Genomic DNA, 19,462 nt, shown 5'->3' with positions numbered 1-19,462 from the left:
TTTATATATCTCAGTTAGATTCAGTAAAGCTTTTTATAAACCAGAAGGTAAACCTGAAAACCTTGAACTATTTATGATAAACGGTCTGTTACACCTTATATTTAGCTGCCACTCTGAGTACATTTCCCAGACCTGGAGAAGAGCTCTGTGTAGCTCAAACGCCTCTCTCTCTCTCCAGCAGAAGTTGGTCCAATACAAGATATTACTTCACCCAGCTTGTCTCTCAGAAAATGGTCACAGAAATATAAAAGCCAGTGTGACACAATACGCATCATTCACTTCTGTGGTTTGTGTATATGTGTTTAATTTCCAATAGGGTTCCATAAAGGACCAATTAAAAGCATATGGTGCTCTGACCGAGAACGTCACCCGGAAGTACACCAGGCAGATTCTGCAGGGAGTCTTCTACTTACACAGCAATATGATTGTCCACAGGGATATTAAAGGTAAGTAGATTGGACTGTGAGATCGCCTTCCTGCTCTGATCTAGTAGCACCTTAAGTAGTGTCGTGGAAAAAGTCACCCACGCATTGATTTTAGTTCAGAGACTCAAGCCTGAGGGCCCATTTATTGACACACACCAACGCGTTGAGGATAGCAGTGTTGAATCTGTGCCCCCGATACAAAGCATGCGGAGACTTTTAAAGCTTAAAACTGCGAACAAATTACACATAGTTAAGTAATGATAACCATATTAGGACTAAAATTACACCCGCTTCAGTAACAGCAACCTTATTAGGAAAAATAGAGTTAGAGTCCTTTGGTACTTTCCAGCCATCTGATGCAACCTTGCCTAGGATGGGCGAAATGTGAGTAGAGGGCGTTTGGTGGTTTTCAACGCTGTTACAACCTTGCCTTTTATGAAGTGCTTATTACACAATTGTCTTTTTACGGGGTCCGTTACACAATGGGGTAGTTACACAAATGGGGTAGAGGGTGGCATGGTTACACAAATGGAGTGGGGGGGTATGGTCTGTGATTCACACTTATAGGTTACCTTATTGCTTCACACAAGCGGCTATTATATTTTATAAGCAGTACGCACATATTGAAAATTGTTCCTGTTTTTAGGGCTTTCCATCGCCTGCCCTCTGCTCCCCTCCCCCCCTTGCACACAGTGCCTTGGCCAAGGTTTCAGGCCTGCTAGCCACTAGGTAGGCCCCAACCAACTACGCAAAGCCCAAATTATCGGGGGGGCCCCAATTTTCCACCACAGTAGGATTCTGTGCCTCATGGTCAGAGCACAGCTCTAGAGACTGAGACACACATAGTTTCTAGCCCTGGCTCTGCCTTGGGCTTGCAGTGTGGTCTTGAATAAGTTCCTTAGGCCAGAATTTTCAAAAGTGACCTCTGACTTGGCAGGGGTGTGTATGCCCCAAATATTGAGTGTCCAATTGGAAATACTAATTTTGAGAGCCCCCATTGGCTCCTTTTGCAATTTTGTGAGCTTAGCACCAGGCCTGAGGTAATGGACATTCATGCTGAGTTACCATAAACCAGAAGTCACTTTTGGAAGATATTGGCCATACCTTTTCTGTGACTTAGTTTATCTTCCTGTTTCTTTCGGGATTGGTAATTATTTACTGTCTCCCAGGGGTGCTTTGGAGTTGATGCTAGGTATGTAAAGCGCTTTGGGTGGGATTTTCAGGGAATTAAGAGACAGGCCTCTTTGAAAATTCCAGTTTAAAAAAAAAAAAAAAGTCCCTAGCATAGTGCCTTCATGTAGCTAAATGTCGTTTTTTCCAACTCTGAAAATGCTGGCCCTTTGCCTGAGCCTTCCCTTGCTGGAGCTGTGTTGGCCCTGGTTGCAATTTTATCTCTTGGGTTTTTGTGCTTGACCCTTAGGTGCCAACATTTTGCGAGATTCTGCTGGGAATGTGAAATTAGGAGATTTTGGAGCCAGCAAACGCATCCAGACCATCTGCATGTCTGGAACAGGAATTAAATCGGTCACCGGAACGCCATACTGGATGAGCCCAGAGGTGATCAGTGGAGAAGGCTATGGAAGGAAAGCTGACGTGTGGTAAGAAACCAAGTAATCTCAGGGCAGAATCTCCACTGCAGTGGGTCAGCACTGCAATTTTCTAATGTAGCCTGTATCCATTCATCACTTCAAGAATTACAGTGGTTAATTTTCCAAGGCCAACCAGTATAACTAACATTTGCAAGACAGTATGGGTTAGTGGCTGGAACAGTGTGCTTATAGTTAGAACTGACTACCAAGATTTTCAATAGTGGTTAGTGATTTTTTTTTTTTTTTTTGGATGCTCAGCTTGAGACACCTTAAAGGTCTGATTTCCAGAGAGTGGGTGCTGAGCATCTACTGAAATTCAGGCTCCTTTACGGTGTTTCAGACTGGACACCCAAAAACATCCCAAATCCCTACTCACTTTTGGAAATTTCCAACCTGGATGCTGATTTTGGGTGCCCCAATTCTTTGGACATCCAGCTGGAGATTCCTTGAATCTGCCTTTAAGTAACCCTGAGCACCCTCCCCTCCCTGGGAACTGCACGAGCTCTGAAAAACGGGCTGTCGAGATTTGCAGGTGGGATCTCAAAACTGGAGGCATCCAAAATTGGTGGCGACTCTTGAACATTTTGGATACTTGAGCTTTGCAGGATTGGGCCCTGAGCCTGAACAGCTGGAATAATAGTCATCACCCTAATGAACTACAACAATACTGAATGCACAGCACATATTCCCTTGACCCTTCCAACAACCGGGCTCGATGGAAACCAGCCATTGTAGCTGCTACTCACTGGGGAGAATGCCTGAGGAGTCATTGGCAGACATCCTTACTGCCACCTGTTCCAGTTGATAGGAAGTGCAGCTACGTTTTATTCATTGCGATTACGAGCCAAGGTTGCCAAGCTGGTGTAAATGAGGCCGGAGGAAATGCCATGCTGCTAGGACTCCACCCCAAGGGCTGGGAAGCCGGCCTGCTTTTTTCTGCCTCTGCCCTTTTTTTTTAATTTTTATTCAGGCTGCTTCTTCTGGACTCCTCCTTCCCAGAAGCAAATGGGAGAGGAAGCCAGACAGGGAGCAAAGCCTTGTTTGGCTGCAGATGTCTTTGGGTAGTAAACATAATTTGCAAGGTAGATCGGCTACTACCGACCAATATAGGTACAAAATATTCCCAGCGAGCTGCCTCCCAATTTGGGGATGGCTACACTGCTATTAAAAACCCGCAGCTGGCCTGTGCCATCTGGCTTGGGCTTGGGCTAATGGTCTGTTTAATTGTGGTGTGAATGTCCACGCTCAGGTTGCAGCCTGAGCTTTGCTACAGCACAGGGTGTAGAGCTCAGGCTGCTAGGTGGGAGGGTCCCAGAGCTTAGGCTGAAGGTTGAGCCCAAACATGTACACAACAATAAAACAGCTCCTTAGCCCGAGCCCTGTGAGCTCGAGTCAGCTGGCACAGGCCAGCCATAAGTGTCTAATTGCAGTGTAGACGTACCCTTTCAGGCCTGTATGCTGCCCTTTGTTAAGAGGGGAAATTCGCCCCTGTGAAGAGGACCAGCACAAACCTATGTACCAGTTCACCAAGACCCTGGGGAACCCCCTAGCAAATGGGACCTTAATTCTGCAGCAAGGATTGCCCAGTGGTTAGGGTTCTAACCTGAGATTGGAGATGGCTGCGTTCAAGTTTCTGCTCTGCCACAGACTCTTTGTTTGACCTTGGGCGAGACCCGTATGGCCTGGTTTTCAACGGTGTCTAAAGCTGCAGGTAGGTGCTTAGCATGGCTTTCAAAGGTGCCTAACTCTCATTTAACCCATTTTGGTGCTTTTGAAAATCCCACTGGGCACCTCTCTGCATGTCCATACATTAGAAAAATCTGACCCTTAGTCTGTCTGGCTCTGACTTTTAAAGGTATTCAGGCATTGCTTCCTTTCAGTAGTGACTTTTAGTGAGGTTCAGGCTCCGAAGTCATTTTTGAAAATGAGCCTTAGGCAATGTCTACACTAGAGAGTTTACAGCCGCACAGCTGTACCAATGCAGCTGTAAGATCGCTCGTGTAGCCACTCTGTGCCAACAGGAGAGAGCTCTCCCGTCAGCATAATAAAAGCACCTCCACGAGCAGCAGTAGTTACGTTGGTGGGAGAAGCTTTCCCGCCGACACAGCACTGTGCACTCCAGTGCTTCTGTCGGTGTGACTTATGTCACTCAGAGGGGTGGTTTTTTTCTCACTCTTGTGCATCATAAGTTATATTGGCAAAAGTGACAGTGCAGAGATGGCCTTAGCCATCTAAGTCATTTAGTCCTTGCAGTGCTGAGCAGAGCAACACTGCTGGACCTCAGTGTGCCAGCTGTAAAATGGGGATAATAGCACTGCATTGCCACAGTGGGGAGATGAGGATAAATGCATTAAAGATCATGAGGTGCTCAGAGACTGCAGTAATGAGGACCATATAGGTATCTGAGATAGAGATTCTGTAGCATTCTGGTGGAAATCCTGCATCTGTTTTCAAAGTGGAGGGTTGACTGAATTAACTGTGAAGCTGTCCAGTGTAATCACTACAGTTGCTCTGGGTTTATTTTTTACATTAAATTGAATTTATTTTGTTTTGTTCCAGTTCTAGATTTCAGTGTATCACAGATTGTTAACTCCAACATTGAAAGATGACAATCAGTTAAAGTGCATGAAACAATTCACACCTTTCAAATCTGTTGTTTGTCTCTCCTGAAAATAGAAGCAGACATCACTGTGTCTCTTAACCTTGACAACATGCTTCGCATCTACCTGCACAACCGTAAGGGCTAGAAACCTGGTTTCAAAATGACAGCTGAAAGTGTGGAGCAAATTCTGCAGCAAGGGGCAAATCCTGCAGCAGAATCTGCTGAATTGCAGAATATACACTGAGTCCTGTTCTTACATCCCTCTTGAATTTAGGCCTTCACTGAGACTTAAGTACTCAGCCCATGTGCTGGCCCTCTGCACTGGGATGAATTTCACCTAAACAGAGGACTTCTATTTCCAAAGTGATCTGTCTGTGGTATCTTTATAGCCCTAAATTTAGGGAATTTCATGTCTAGGGAATAGTTTAGGGTGAAAGATTTAGGGGCAGGGAGTGAGCCAGGACAATTAGATGAAAGTCTTTTTTTCTAATCCTCTGTTTTCCATTGCAGGAGCGTGGGCTGCACTGTGGTGGAGATGTTAACAGAAAAGCCACCCTGGGCGGAATTTGAAGCCATGGCGGCCATTTTCAAAATTGCCACCCAGCCGACCAAGCCCCAGCTCCCAGTCGGTGTCTCGGACTCCTGCCGCAACTTCCTCAAGCAGATCTTTGTGGAGGAGAAGCGGAGGCCCACAGCAGAGGACCTGCTGAGACATTCATTCATGAACTGCAGCCTCTAGTCCCTTGCAGTGGGTTAGGGGAAATGCAGGTGAAAGATAAAAGGAAATGGGGGGTGGGGGGTTTAAAAAACAGACCCACAGACCATTGCGCTCTGAAATGCAGACCTCAGCCTGGGTTGGGATCCTTCGCTCCTCAGTGTAAGCTAGGGGGCCAGTGTCGGTTTTCCTTTGTAAGCTGCACTTATGACCATCTAACTGGAGACAGGTGGCTGTCACCACGTTTGGGGCTGGAGGGAATTTGGAATTGGGGATCATCCTTGGAACACATCTCCATCGATGCTAGGGGCAAACTCGCGCCCCCTCCCCCCTCCGTTATTGATTGGATGTCTTGTAGCGGAGGAGCTGGGAGTAGTAACTCCCTTGCCTCAGAGGAATGATGGAACGAACTCTGGCACCCCCTGCTGGCTGTGAAAGCAGCACTGGCAACATCCCACAGGGAAGCGGTCTCTCTTCAGCAGTGGCTGCCGTTTACAGCTTGACAGACACCGAGAGGTATTCAGGCATGAAGCAAAGGGAAACAAACCCAGGACCACAGAATGATCGGCATAGGTGTGTCGTTCGTGTCAAAGGGGGAAAGCAATCTTGTTGTGGGAGTGGAGAGGGGAGGCAAAGTCCATAGCAACATCTCCAGCCCTTCAGAGGGGAGGATTCGGGTTGTTTTGTGCCTTAGGTGGTTACAGTGGAGTGAGAGCCTCATTCAGCACAAGCTATCCAGTCAAAGACGTGACTACAATGCAGTCATGCTGAGTCGGCGTTCTTGTACCTGTAAAATTGCAAGGCATTCTTCTTCTCTGGATACAATAAGGTCCCTGTAGGTTATTCGTTGGTAAAGCTGGCCACAGGACCTTTGTGTGTTCATTCACTGTTCAGCGGATAAGTGTGTCTATATGATGCTGATGCCAGTGGCACCCTCAGCTCAGCACAAGCTTGTTCTTCAGCACCTGATCCTGTTCCCGCTGAAACGGTCGCTGCTCGCCCAAGCCCTGCCTCCTCCCCAACTGATCAAGTTGAGCAAACAGGACAAATGCCCATTTTTGTCAGTCAGGATGGCTGGGACAGGGCTTAAAAAAGGGTCTATCCTAGCCAAAACAGGACACCCTATCACTCCTTGCCCCATTAGGGAAGTGAGGTGTGCCAGCCCTTTTCCTGGCACAGTTGCCTTCCCCCTCCATGTTGGCTCAGGAGTGTTTCAGGAATGGAGTCAAGTCTCTGCCCACCTGTGTGGGAGGGGGAGGAGCAGCCTCTCAGCAACACACGCACACAACCCTCATCCACTGATTTTAATGGGAACAGAACAGGTGAGGGTGTAAGTAACTGTTTTCTCATATCCCTAGCTGTGCCAGCCTGTGACCAGTTCCAATATGCTGCTAACGAAGGGTCCAGCCTGCAGAGCGCCGAGCGCCTTCAGCTCTGTCCCTTGTAGGATCAGGCCCTAGATGACGCTGCAGAGCATCAAGTGTAGAAAAGCCCATGCGGGAGATGGAATTCACCCCAGTGCACAGAACTAGCACGAGGGCTCGGCACCTCTCAAGGCCTCAAAAGGGGAGATTTGTGGGACTTCAGTGATACATAGACTCTGTGTGGAGGGGCATATTTCGTCCTGAGGCCAGGTCTAGACTACAGACCTATATTGGTATAAGTACGTCGCACAGGGGTGTGAAAAGTCCATACCCCTGAGCGAAGTAGTTATGCCAACCTACCCCAGCCCCATGTAGACAGTGGTGGGTCGATGGGAGAGCTTCGTCCACCAACATAGCTACAAGGTGGATTAACTACGCCAAGGGGAGAAGCTTTCCTGTTGGCACAGTAGTGTCTGCACTAAAGCGCTACAGTGGTGCAGCTGCTTTGGGTTTTATGGAAATGTAATGGGGATCGTACGAAGGACTCTGAGTGCTCCTAGAGCCTGATTCTTATCAGGAACAAACTCCAGAGACTTCAATGAAGTTACACCGGAGTGAAAGCAGAATCCTGCCCATAGAACTGAACAGAGAATATCATTCTGGAGGCTTCTGCGGGAGGAACGTAGGCCCTGATTCTGCACCACAGAAATCAGGGAGAGTTGTGCTGTTAAACTTCAATGGGAATGGGATCAAGCCCCTAGTTCTCTATTAAATTCTGTCAGATGGCTCAAAAAGTCTTTATTATTATTATTATTTTATTTATTTATATTCCCATACTGCTCAGGAGTCCAGGCATGGGTCAGGGTCCCATTTGCTAGGTGCTTTTATCACTCTGTTATAGTCAGTAGGACTTTCCATAAAGAAAGAGTTTAAAGGATTATTAGGAAAATGTAAAAATGTTTTAAATTATTTTGAATCTGACAATTTCCCCATTCGCTGGCCTGATTTTAAAAAACAAATTGTCCTCAATCTCTTTTTTAATTAATTGAGAACAAAATCTGACTCCTAGCCAGTCCATCTGGATTTGATTCTCGGTCTCTCAGAGGGCTGGTAGGGTAATGTTGACCATAGGCGCTGAACTATGAGCAATGTGATGCCGTGCATGGGTAGGGCTGAAATGTGACCTACTTTTAAAGATCTGTTTGCAAGGTTCATGGAACCCTTCTAGATGCTGTTTCTAAACAAATTCCTCCAGGCTTCCTTTCTACCTGCAAGTCCATTCCAGGGCTCGGTGCTTTGACTGAAACTTTGCTTCCGGACCAACTCAGCCATGTGCTGCCCCGTATGGCAGGCTGCAGTCACAAGTCAGTCCCACCTTAGGGTGACCATATTTCTCAAAGGGAAAACAGGACATTGCGTGGGGCTAGACCCGACACCCCCTCCTCCCAAGACCCCTCCCACATGCGAGGCTAGGGCTGGCGTCACTGCTCGCCCAAGCCCTCCCCCCACCCCCCAACTGATCAAGTTGATGAGCAAATGGGACAAATGCCCATTTTTGTCAGTCAGGATGGTTGGGACAGGGCTGAAAAAAGGGTCTGTCCTGGCCAAAACAGGACACAGGGTCACCCTATCACTCCTTGCCCCATAAGGGAAGTGACCTGTGCCAGCCCTTTTCCTAGCACAGTTGCCTTCCCCCTCCATGTTGGCTCAGGAGTGTTTCAGGGAGTGGAGTCAAGTCTCTGCCCATCTCTGTGGAAGCGGGAGGTGCAGCCCCTCAGCAACTCCTCTGCGGGGATGTACGGAGGCATCTGACACACATATGTACCTGCATGGATCAGCTTGACTGAGCCCTATGAGAACAAAGCTGGGTATACATCCACGAAGGGGATGACAGACCCCTCGTTCCACTGCAGGCTGCTGAGAGGCTTATTATAAATAGTGAGGGCGAAGGGAGAGCTTTTAAAAGATTAAAAGCTACCTTGACAGTAGCCAAATTGTGCAGGTTCACCCTACTTCTACTGAGAGAGATCCCTAGGCTTGGAGGGCAGTTTTCTCTCCTGCCTTCCTTAAATGATTTTGTGTGGGCGAAACATCCTCCTGTGATGCCATAGGGCAACCTGGTCATGCCTCTTTGTTTGATGTTTGCAGTCACCAGGCTTTGTCATGAGGTGATGTCCTGCAGCACAAAAGCTTGGCTAGCATCCCGGGGCTGGCAGGGGTTCAGGTGTAGGAATGTCAGTGGGCTCGATCCTACAGGCCTTGCGCAAACAGAAACTGCCAGTAACTTTCCTAGGAGCGCTGTATCAAGGGCCTGATCCTGGGTCTCTTATGCAGTGCTACCCTTAGGTTTAGTTCTGCAAGTGGAGAAGTTATCTAACTCTAAATGCAGCTATGGCATGTAAGGCAACACCCACAAGGAGCGAACTCTATCCCCCTGTATAGAGGGAGAGCACAAAACTCTCACACCACTTCACTCCATGTAGGGCTTATGTGGTGCATGGCCCTGCACAGGAGTGAATTTCATCCGAGTGCCCCTCCTGACAGCCCTGGTCATTGGGACCTTCCCTTGTCTGTGTCTGTGACTGTCTGGTAAATCACTCCTCAGGTGCCTTTGCCCTTTTTTTAAATGCCCTTGCAGTGTTTTGCTGTATAAAATAGAACGAGGGAAAGAGAATGTAATATGATTCCATGTATATTTTTTTACATGTAAGGAATTGGAAAGTACATTCATCTAATGTATAGTAGAAGCAGTTCGCTCATATCAAATCTTGCTCTTTTTTGGGGAATATTATCAATACTGTATCATGTATATGTATTGTAATTTTTTTCCTTATCTAGGGAAAAGGCTCAAGTGTGATATTGTATATCATCAGACTCTATACTGTAGCCTATAAATCTGTATAATTCCTTCACACCAGGCCAAATATCATTAGCCAGCAAGTTGTATATAAGAAAACAGTTGGGGATATAGAAAGCTGACTCATGGAGGGTAAGATTGAGGCCATAATTGGAACCAGAGGCCTTGTATGATTCAGCCTGCAGAGACGGCTATATTTTTTTTATTCTTGAAAAAAAGTAACATTGAGAGACTATTTAAGCCAATGATTACTGGGTTTTGCTAGAAATAATGTATTTGTTAAGGTCTGAGACTTGAAAAAAATTTGTATGCATCACTCTGTCCAGTGCTTGACCATTCCTGCAGTATGGTATGTCCCACCTTGCCCTATATGCACTAGTCCAGTTAGGGTTGTTGGATGGGCAGGTCGTGATCACCCCGGAGCTGGGAGACTAGGCTTTACTTGAAAAGAGAGCACCATGCAGGGTAGAGTTTGGGAATAGGGGATCGTACTGTCCATACAAGGACCAGAACTGAGACACTGTAACTACAGCTGTGTTTAAATGTGTTGGGAGCAAATCCTGTTCTCCATTATGCTGATGTGAATCCAGTCAGATGCTTCATAACTGAGAACTGAATGTGGCCCACTTACTCTAGCTTATTTGTTCCATATCTATCTGCCTCAGTGGATGTATTTTCCAAACCAGCCCCTCTTCAAGGGCTTCAGTCTGACTTTAGAAACAGTCCTGCACAAAGGCTGGTGCCTAAACTGCTTGCCCCCAGCAGTAGCTCCAGGAGGCAGTGTGACTCAGAGACATGATGCTGAGTCACAGTCTCTCCCCCCACTTCCTCCTTGCTCCGAGCTGGCCATGATTTCTGTGGGCCCACCCATCCCTGCAATACCTGTACCCATGCTGGCGTGGCTGCCCTGGCCAGAGATTAATGGAAGAAGGGGAGTCAAGACTTAGCCTTTCCCCACCCACCTGCTCCAGGGAGGGAATAAGCAGGTGAATCAGGTCACTACATCTTACTGCTGGCAACTCCGATGAAACAGCGATGGTTTATTCACTGAAAATGACACATCATGTATTTTTGTAATCCCAGCCAATGCAACCGAGTTCTTCTTCCTTATCCAGTGGGTTAGGCCTTTATCCTGTAAATATAATGACACCCCCCACATGGGCCATCAGAACTCCTGTTACCTTCACTGGTAAATGCATGAGTTGCTGCTACCTGCGCTGAAGTAGTAATTATTAGCAGCTGTAGTAGACTTTCATCCTCTTTTGTGCAACAGCCAGTAGAGGGTGACAAAGACCCACGCTCCCCAAGTGTGGGGTACTCGCTCATGTTACACAAATCAGCAAAACAGAAACTACGCATGTGCTTTGTTGGATTGGCTCCAGGAGTAACTTTACACATGTAAGTAACGCCATTAAATGAGACCACTCGTGCCTAAAGTTACTCACACGTTTTAAGTGTTTGCAGGATTGAGGCTGGTGTTACAAAGCAAATGCTTCAGGAGGCCAAGTTGTGTAATGAAACTCGTTTGCAAATTCCTGCCTTTTCATTAGTCTGATCAAAGATGCTATCACTGGTATAGTACTCTTGCCTGGAAACGCATAGATACTCACTATAGTAGCAGTACGGCAAGTGTCTTAGAAATGATTTCTACTTTGCAGGAATTAGCCCATATGAAACAGAAGCTAATACTGCAGGTTTGGAAAGCAGGACACCTTGTTGAATGTACTTTGTAAAATGCTGTAAATGCTTTTCCCCGCTCCATGCATGAAATTAAATATTTTTTAACTTTGTGGTATTGTGAAACCAATTTTCCTGTTTCATCTTATAAGTGCAGCATTATAGTATGTGTGCACACACAATATTAATAGAGATGCATGTTCTGTCAGGTATAGTATTTTATTTATTCTGTTTCAGCCATTTTGTGCTGTGCAGGAATCTGGCCCTAACTGGTTGGATGAGAATTACCCTAGTGCAGAGGAGCCTAACTGCTAGAAACCAGTGTAACCAGATCCTATGGCAATTGACACCCCCGTCCTCTACACGCACATACACCCTGAGGTTGGCCTAGGGATGGTGTCAGGAGCAAGACAAAGCACACCTGCACTCAGCCAGTGCTCAATAAGTAGACGGAGCTGTAGCTACCCAGCATAAGTTAAAGCAGCCCCTAGCTAGCTGACCAATCTCTCCACTTTCTGTGGAGATTCCTGCACAGGAGACAACTGACTCTCAAGAGTGGCGGTAGCTCCAATCCTGAACAAGTAACACACTCATGTTAGGTGAGTAACACACTCATATTAGTGACCCTGTTGACTTCAATTGGGCTGCTGACATGAGTCTTTTAGGACTGAGGCCTAAATCACCCTCAGGTTGCTGCAGCCTTCAGAGTATAAGGGTAAGTGCTACCACAGCAGACAGAGATTATGTTTCAGATGGGAGTGTGTTTTTGGGTTTTTTTGACCAGAAAACTTTCTGTTCTGTCCCAAGTGCTGTGCATGCAGTTAACTGGCCATTCTGGTGTCTGTGCAGGCACAAGTCTTTTGTGCCAGGAAGCATAAGGCAACCCAATCACTAATAGTGTCATGATTATTCTGAAACTTGAAAAATACTTGTTACGGGACTGCAAGTGCATTGAATAAGTGCATATTGTAGCCAGTTTTATCATGCCATCCCCTTGAGACATTTATCAAGCTCAGTCTTGAAGTCAATTAGGTTTTTTGTCCCCACTGCTCCCCTCGGAAGGCTGTTCCAGAACATCACTGTGATGGTGATACCCCAGGGTGTAATCTGGGCTGCTGAACAGCTGTGTCCCCTCATACTCCAGCCTGCAATGCCTTTATCAGGGGTGCCATTTCAGATTTTGGTAGGATGGGGTAATTTTAACTGTGATTCCAGGGGTTAATTAGGTACCTGAAAGCTCTAATTCAGTGGTCCCCAACCTTTCCGTGTGGTGGGTGCCGGACGACTAGCCGCCGAGGAGCGTGGCTGCTGGATGAGCAGCCGCTGAGAAGTGACAATGCCAAGAAGCGTCGCCACTGAAATGCCACCGAGAGGTAGCATCATCAAGAGGTGTCACCGCCGAAATGCTGCTGATTTTCGGTGGCATTTTGGGGCAACGCCTCTTGATGATGCTGCTTCTTAGCGGCATTTCAGTGGTGACGCTTCTTGGTGTTGCCACTTGTCAGTGGCATTTTGGCAGTTGCTTGTTTGGTAGCCAGTAGGCGGGTGCACATAGATGCCCTGGCAAGTGCCATGGCACTCACTGGCACTGCAGTGGGGACCACTGCTCTAGTTTTTTGGTAGATAATTTAGGAATTAGCTGACAGGATAGGAGCCCTGTCTCTAATTCCAATATGAAAGAAATTTAAATATTAGTATTAGAGCTGAGAGGATCTAACATTCTGACATCTTGTGGCAAGTCACTGTCAGAGAAAAACTTAGTTTCCACTTTTTGGTTGGGTGCAGCAGTCAGATACTTTATTCTGCTTAGCAGCTACAGCAGGGAGAGAATGCACTAGGACATAGGGTCTCCCCTTCCTAGACAGGTCTCTCAAGAGGTAAACAATTACAGCAGCATTTATCCTTTTGTTACAGACAATAATAAGCAACAGCTGCATTTTGTTTATACATAGGTCATCCTGATATCTTGTTTTTCTCACTTAAGAGACTCCAGCCTACATTTGGTATTATCTACACAAGGGTGAAACAACTTCTCTCACAGTTCTTTTCCACTTGCCTCACACAATCCTTGCTTCTACAAATCTCGTGTTATTAGGGTTACAGTTAGCCTAACTCTTGCTAACAGAGACTGTCAGGCATTAAGATCCCCTACAAATCCCTGTCAGTTCTTTCTCTATTTCTACATCACTTAAGGAACATTGGTGAGGTTTAAAATGTTAATGTATATTCTTACATTGTTACTAACTCTGCAGAGAGACCGACCTCGTCAGGACACCTGGGTTCTATCACAGCTCTGGGAGGAAAGGGGAGTCTAATGGGTTACAGTGGAGGGACAGATATAAGAATATTAGAATGGCCATACTGGGTAAGACCAATGGCCCATCTAGCCCAGTATCCTGTCTTCTAACAGTGGCCAGTATCAAGTCCCCTGTTGCTCATTCCCAGCTTCTGGCAAACAGAGATTAGGGACACGCAGAGCATGGTTCTGCATCTTTAGTTCTTTTTTAACTCTGTTATAGTTTTGGCCTTCACAACATCCCCTGGCAAAGGGTTCCACAGGTTGACTGTGAAGAAATACTGTATTTTGTTTTTGTTTTAAATCTGTTGCCTATTAATTTGTGACCCCTAGTTCTTGTGTTATGTGAAGGAGTAACTAACATTTCCTTATTCAATTTTTCCCACCATTCATGATTTTATAGACTTCTATCATATCCCTCCTTAGTCATCTCTTTTCCAAGATGAAAAATCAGTCTTTTTAATATCTCCTGATACAGAAGCTGTTCCATATCCCTAATCATTTCTGTTGCCCTTTTCTGTACCTTTTCCAAATCCAGTATATTTTTCTTGAGATGGAGTGACGAGATCTGCATGCAGCATTCAATATGTGGGCATACCATGGATTTATATAGTGGCAGTATGATATTTTGTGGTCTTATTATTGATCCCTTTCTTAATGATTCCCAATACTCTGTTAGCTTTTTCGATTGCCACTGCACATTAAGAAGTGATTTTCAGAGCACTATCCACAATAACTCCAAGATCTCTTTTGTGATGGTTAACAGCTAATTTAGACCCCATCATTTTGTATGTATAGTTGGGATTATATTTTGCCATGTGCATTACTTTGCATTTATCAAAATTATTTTCATCTGCCTTTTTCTTGTCCAGTCACCCAGTTTCGTGAGATCCCTTTGTAACTCTTTGCAGTATGGTTTGACTTACCTATCTTAAGTAATTTTATATCATCTGCAATTTTGCTACACTCCTGTTTGCCCCTTTTTCCAGATCATTTATGAATAAGTTGAATAGCACTGGTAGCAGTACAGATGCCTGGGAGCAGCACAGAACTCGTAAGATGTCACATTCAAGCTGTGTTGGAGTTAAAAGCTCCAGCTGGGTTTAGGGTGTGAGCTGTGAGCAGACCTCTGCTACAAACCTTGGGAAGGCAAGACCCCACCCCCACCGCTAAATGGCACCCCTGCCTTTTAAATTGCTTTGCTGTCAGAGCAACCACTCCTGGTCCTGCTCACACACAGCCTCCAGCATGCAAATCACTCCCAGCTGAATTACCTGGATGCTCTGGCCAGCTGCTCATGAATTACATACAAGGTGACACCAGCAGCTCCCAGTCTCAGGCCTTCTCCCGGAAATGTGTGTCTTGTACTGAACAGTGCCTTCAGTAAATGGGGGAGGATGGGTTTGACAGTAGTGGGGGCTGTGTTTGACTCTAGGCTGATCTGAGAGGAAGAAGAAATAGGTCCAAAATTGACCCGGTAGAGTGACCAGATGTCCCGATTTTATAGGGACAGTCCCAATTTTGGGGTCTTTTTCTTATACAGGGTCCTATTCCCCCCACCCCCGTCCCGATTTTTCACACTTGCTGTCTGGTCACCCTATGAGCTGGGAGGGGACTCTATCTAACTGGGCATAGGTTACAGCTCCCGTCTAGGTAGCAGCTACAACGTCCCATGCACGAGGCCAGCAGGACAGTGTCAGCAGTACGTCAGGGTGCGTGGGGGGGCACTGAACCGGTTGGACACAGCAGTCGCAACTGGCAGGATGGAAGACTATAGGCCCCAGAATGCAACGCGCCACCAGTAGGTCCACTCATGGTGGCGCGTTGCATCCTGGGACCTGTAGTCTCCCACGAGCCCAGTCCTCGAAGGTAGGAATTGTCACCGGGCGCCATGTTATGCAAATCAGGGGGCGGCACCCCAGCCGCACGGGGGCGGGGCCGGGGCGGGCTGGCTCTGTCGCAGGGTGTTGCGCGGCCGCAGGCTGAGGGAGGCTGCGGGTCTGGGCGCGCGATGCATCGGGTGGCGGTGGTGGTGGGGCACCTGGCGGCCAGGCCTGCCGGGGGGCCGGCGCTGCGGGCGGCTCCGTGCGGGGGGGTAGCGGCGGCGCCCGGCCGTGACGGGGAGCAGGACGATGACGTGGTGGTGGTGCACGGGCTGCGGACTCCCATCGCCAAAGCCAAGCGGGGCGGCTTCAAGGTAACCCCGGCGAGGGGGAACCCTGGGGGTGGAGGCGGGGGGCCCAGCTCCTAGGGGCGCATTGGCTGGGGGCGAGCCCTGAGGGGGTGTGCGCTGGGGGGAGCCCTGACTCGGGGGTGTGTCCTGGGGGGGAGCCCTGAGGGGAGGAGGGGCTGGGGGGAGCGCTGACTCGGGGGTGTGCGCTGGGGGGAGCCCTGACTCGGGGGTGTGTCCTGGGGGGGGAGCCCTGACTCCGGGGGGGTGCGCTGGGGGGGAGCCCTGAGGGGCTGGGGGGGAGCCCTGAGGGGAGGAGGGGCTGGGGAGAGCCCTGACTCGGGGGGGTGCGCTGGGGGAGAGCCCTGAGTGGAGGAGGGGCTGGGGGGGAGCCCTGAGGGGAGGAGGGGCTGGGGGTGTGCTCTGGGGGGGAGCCCTGACGGGAGGAGGGGCTGGGGGGAGCCCTGACTCGGGGGTATGTGCTAGGGGAGAGCCCTGACTCGGGGGGGGGGTGCGCTGGGGGGAGCCCTGAGGGGAGGAGGGGCTGGGGGAAGCCCTGACTCGGGGTGTGCGCTAGGGGAGAGCCCTGACTCGGGGGTATGTGCTAGGGGAGAGCCCTGACTCGGGGGTGTGCGCTGGGGGGAGCCCTGACTCGGGGTTGTGCGCTGGGGGGAGCCCTGACTCGGGGGTGTGCACTGGGGGGGAGCCCTGAGGGGAGGAGGGGCTGGGGGGAGCCCTGACTCGGGGGTGTGCGCTGGGGGGAAGCTCTGAGGGGAGGAGGGGCTGGGGGGAGCCCTGACTCGGGGGTGTGCGCTGGGGGGGAGCCCTGAGGGGAGGAGGGGCTGGGGGGAGCGCTGACTCGGGGGTGTGCGCTGGGGGGGCCCTGACTCGGGGGTGTGCGCTGGGGGGGAGCCCTGAGGGGAGGAGGGGCTGGGGGGGAGCCCTGAGGGGGTATGCGCTGGGGAGGGGAGCCCTGAGGGATGTTGTGTGCCCTGGGGGAGAACCCTGAGTGGCTGGGGGGGGACCTGAGGGGAGGAGAGGGTGGGGGGGAGCCTTGAGGGGGTGTGCGCTGGGGGAGTCCTGAGGGGCTGAGGGGAACCTGAGGGGAGGAGAGGGTGGGGGGGAGCCTTGAGGGGGTGTGCGCTGGGGCAGCGCTGAGGGGAAGAGGGGCTGGGGGAGAGCCCAGAGGGGGTGTGCACTGGGGGAGCCTTGAGGGGGTGTGCTCTGGGGCAGCCCTGAGGGGAAGAGGGGCTGGGAGAGAGCCCAGAGGGGGTGTGCACTGGGGGAGCCTTGAGGGGGTGTGCACTGGGGGAGCCCTGAGGGGAGGAGGGGCTGGGGGAAAGCCCAGAGGGAGTGTGCACTGTGGGAGCCACTTTGAGTTGGTGTATCCTGGTCCATTCTGATGATGAGCTTTGGAGGAGTTTGGTGGGTTGTTTGAAGGCCAGAAGATGGGGTTCAGGGAAGATTTTTTTCAGGATGGAGTCTCCATTGAGTATGGATTATAATTGCTTGATGATACCCTCTATGGGTTCCAATGTGGGGTGGTAGATAACAATTAGGGGTGTGCAGGTGGAAGGGGTTTTATTTCTGTACTGAAGCAGGTTCTCTCTGGATATTTGAGTGCCTGTTCAGTGGTGCGATCTGCTTCTCTGGTGGAATGTCCTTGTTTGGTGAAGGTGGTTTTGAGTGAGTTAAGGTGTGTATCACAGACTTGCTCCTCGGTACATATTTTGTGGTATCTGAGTGTCTGGCTCTGTAGATAACAGATTTATTGGTGCGTTTGGAGTGGTTACTGGATTTATGAAGTTAGGTGTTATGATCTGTGGGTTTCTTGTACACGTCTACCTCGATATAACACTGTCCTCGGGAGCCAAAAAATCTTACCGCGTTATAGGTGAAACCGCGCTATATCAAACTTAATTTGGTCCACTGGAGTGTGCAAACTCCCCCTCCCCACGTTTTAACGGGGTAGAGGTGTATATAGTTTGTCTGTAAGGTTCCAGTGTTGAAGCTGATTGTGGTATTCAGGAAGTTAATGCTAGTCTGGGAATGTTCCAGGGAGAATTTAATGGATGAGTGACTGCTGCTGAAGTACATGCCTCAATACAGAAATAACACCCACCGCCCGACAGTACACCTCTCTTTGCTTGAAAGTTTGTGTGTCTCACTAACAAAAGTTCATTCAATAAAAGATATTACCTCACCCACCATGTCTCCCTAATATCCTGGGACCCACATGGCTACAACAACATTGCATACTTAATAGGATGTGCCATTTTTCCTTTCAGGATACTACTCCTGATGAGCTGCTCTCTGCTGTTATGACAGCTGTGCTTACAGATGTCAATCTGAGTCCTGAGAAAGTGGGAGATATCTGTGTTGGTAAGTGAGTCCTCTTCATCCCGAACTTAAACTTCCAGTCTCGGTCCTCTCTGAAAACAAGAGTGCTTTTTGTGGCCAGTGGATGCCACCTATGCAGAGCTCTGAAATCAATACGCTGTTAACACTGCACTGGAATAGTATTAGCTTAATCTCCAGTGCGTCTTCTGCTGGGAGGCTGTTTACTCTTCTGTCAGGGGCGTGGGCTCTGATTTAAGAGTTCTTCTAAAACACTGACTCTGATGATCTTAATACGCTCAAGCATCTACAGAGTGTTAAATAGCCAGGATAAAGGAAATGCAGCTAATCAGTTGGAATTAATGTCTTTACATGCAGGCAATGTGCTGCAACCTGGAGCTGGGGCTTTCACTGCGAGAGTTGCCCAATTTCTAAGGTAAATTTTCTCCCTCCTGGAGTGAGACTTCTTCTGTTGTATTCTCTGGCACCGAGTTCTCCTGGGTACTGAGAGAAAAGCAGAGATGTGATTCTTGAACTCTTCTAAAGCTAATGCCCCCTAATCTTTAAACTAGAAGTTTAAACCTTGACTTGCAGTTCAAAGTCCCTGCTTATTTTGTATCTTCTCACACGTTTCTCCTCCTTTGGTTTTCACACCTCAACTGCTAGAACAGGGCCTCATCCTCCCTGATTGAACTACCTCATTATCTCTAGCTTGCTTGCATATATATACCTGCCTCTGGAAATTTCCACTACATGCATCTGACGAAGTAGGTATTCACCTATGAAAGCTCATGCTCCAAAACCTCTGTTAGTCTATAAGCTGCCACAGGATTCTTTGCTGCTTTTACAGATCCAGACTAACACGGCTACCCCTCTGATACGTTTCAGAGTGGGAGGATCAAGCTCTATTGCACAATATATTAGCTTTTAATATATTCTCTTACATGTAGTTACCAATTTCTAGCAAAACTAGCAAAAATGAGGTAGAAAAATAATTTTGGAAGGCAAGAAGGAAATTGGTAACGATCTGAATAGCCTTGCACCCCTAGAGGTGAATTCAGGTTGGGTTGGTAGTAACTAAGTCATTACTGCACAAATGATATTTAGTGGCTCTTGTGAAATGATTTGTTGGCTCTGCCCAATACCTCGTGAATCATTGTCTCTGTTTCTTGCACCAGCACAACTGGCAATGATAGCAGAGAGGTTAAGGACTGAATTCTCTTCTCACTCCTAGTGGGGTTCACTGGATGTCAGGGTTGTGTCATTGGTGCTGTGTGACTAAACAGATTTTATTCTATAGGGATTTATTGTACCTGCTGCTTTTTGTACCACAATACAGATCACTGAGTAGTCCAAAGGTCTTTTCTACACTACACAGTCGGGTTTTGTCAACAAAACAGTGGAGGTGTACACACTGCAATGTGCCTCCT

The 19,462-nt window shown here is 48.4% G+C and overlaps 2 protein-coding genes across 7 annotated transcripts in view; both read left to right on the top strand.

Moving 5' to 3' along the window:
* LOC115645395 (mitogen-activated protein kinase kinase kinase 3-like) overlaps positions 1 to 11,342 on the top strand; it is a 123,876-nt gene extending 112,534 nt beyond the window's left edge. For all 5 annotated transcript variants that reach the window (XM_030549991.1, XM_030549990.1, XM_030549987.1 and 2 more), the window contains 3 exons: positions 317 to 446; positions 1,846 to 2,023; positions 5,127 to 11,342. In XM_030549991.1, coding sequence (XP_030405851.1) covers positions 317 to 446; positions 1,846 to 2,023; positions 5,127 to 5,355 — 537 coding nt within the window. In that variant the 3' untranslated portion in view covers positions 5,356 to 11,342. The remainder of the gene's footprint in view (positions 1 to 316; positions 447 to 1,845; positions 2,024 to 5,126) is intronic.
* A 4,194-nt stretch (positions 11,343 to 15,536) lies between these two features.
* ACAA1 (acetyl-CoA acyltransferase 1) overlaps positions 15,537 to 19,462 on the top strand; it is a 31,726-nt gene continuing 27,800 nt past the window's right edge. The window contains exons 1-3 of one of the 2 annotated variants that reach the window (XM_030549986.1): positions 15,537 to 15,722; positions 17,984 to 18,077; positions 18,411 to 18,468. In XM_030549986.1, the coding sequence (XP_030405846.1) occupies positions 15,537 to 15,722; positions 17,984 to 18,077; positions 18,411 to 18,468 (338 nt within the window). Of the gene's footprint in view, positions 15,723 to 17,983; positions 18,078 to 18,409; positions 18,469 to 19,462 lie in introns of those variants that run through there. The other variant, XM_030549985.1, reaches the window with a different exon arrangement.

Source organism: Gopherus evgoodei, chromosome 2 (genome assembly GCF_007399415.2).
Source record: "Gopherus evgoodei ecotype Sinaloan lineage chromosome 2, rGopEvg1_v1.p, whole genome shotgun sequence".
Classification (NCBI taxonomy): Eukaryota; Metazoa; Chordata; order Testudines; family Testudinidae; genus Gopherus; species Gopherus evgoodei.
Note: the sequence above shows the minus strand (reverse complement) of the source record. Positions and strands in the feature narration are given on the sequence as shown.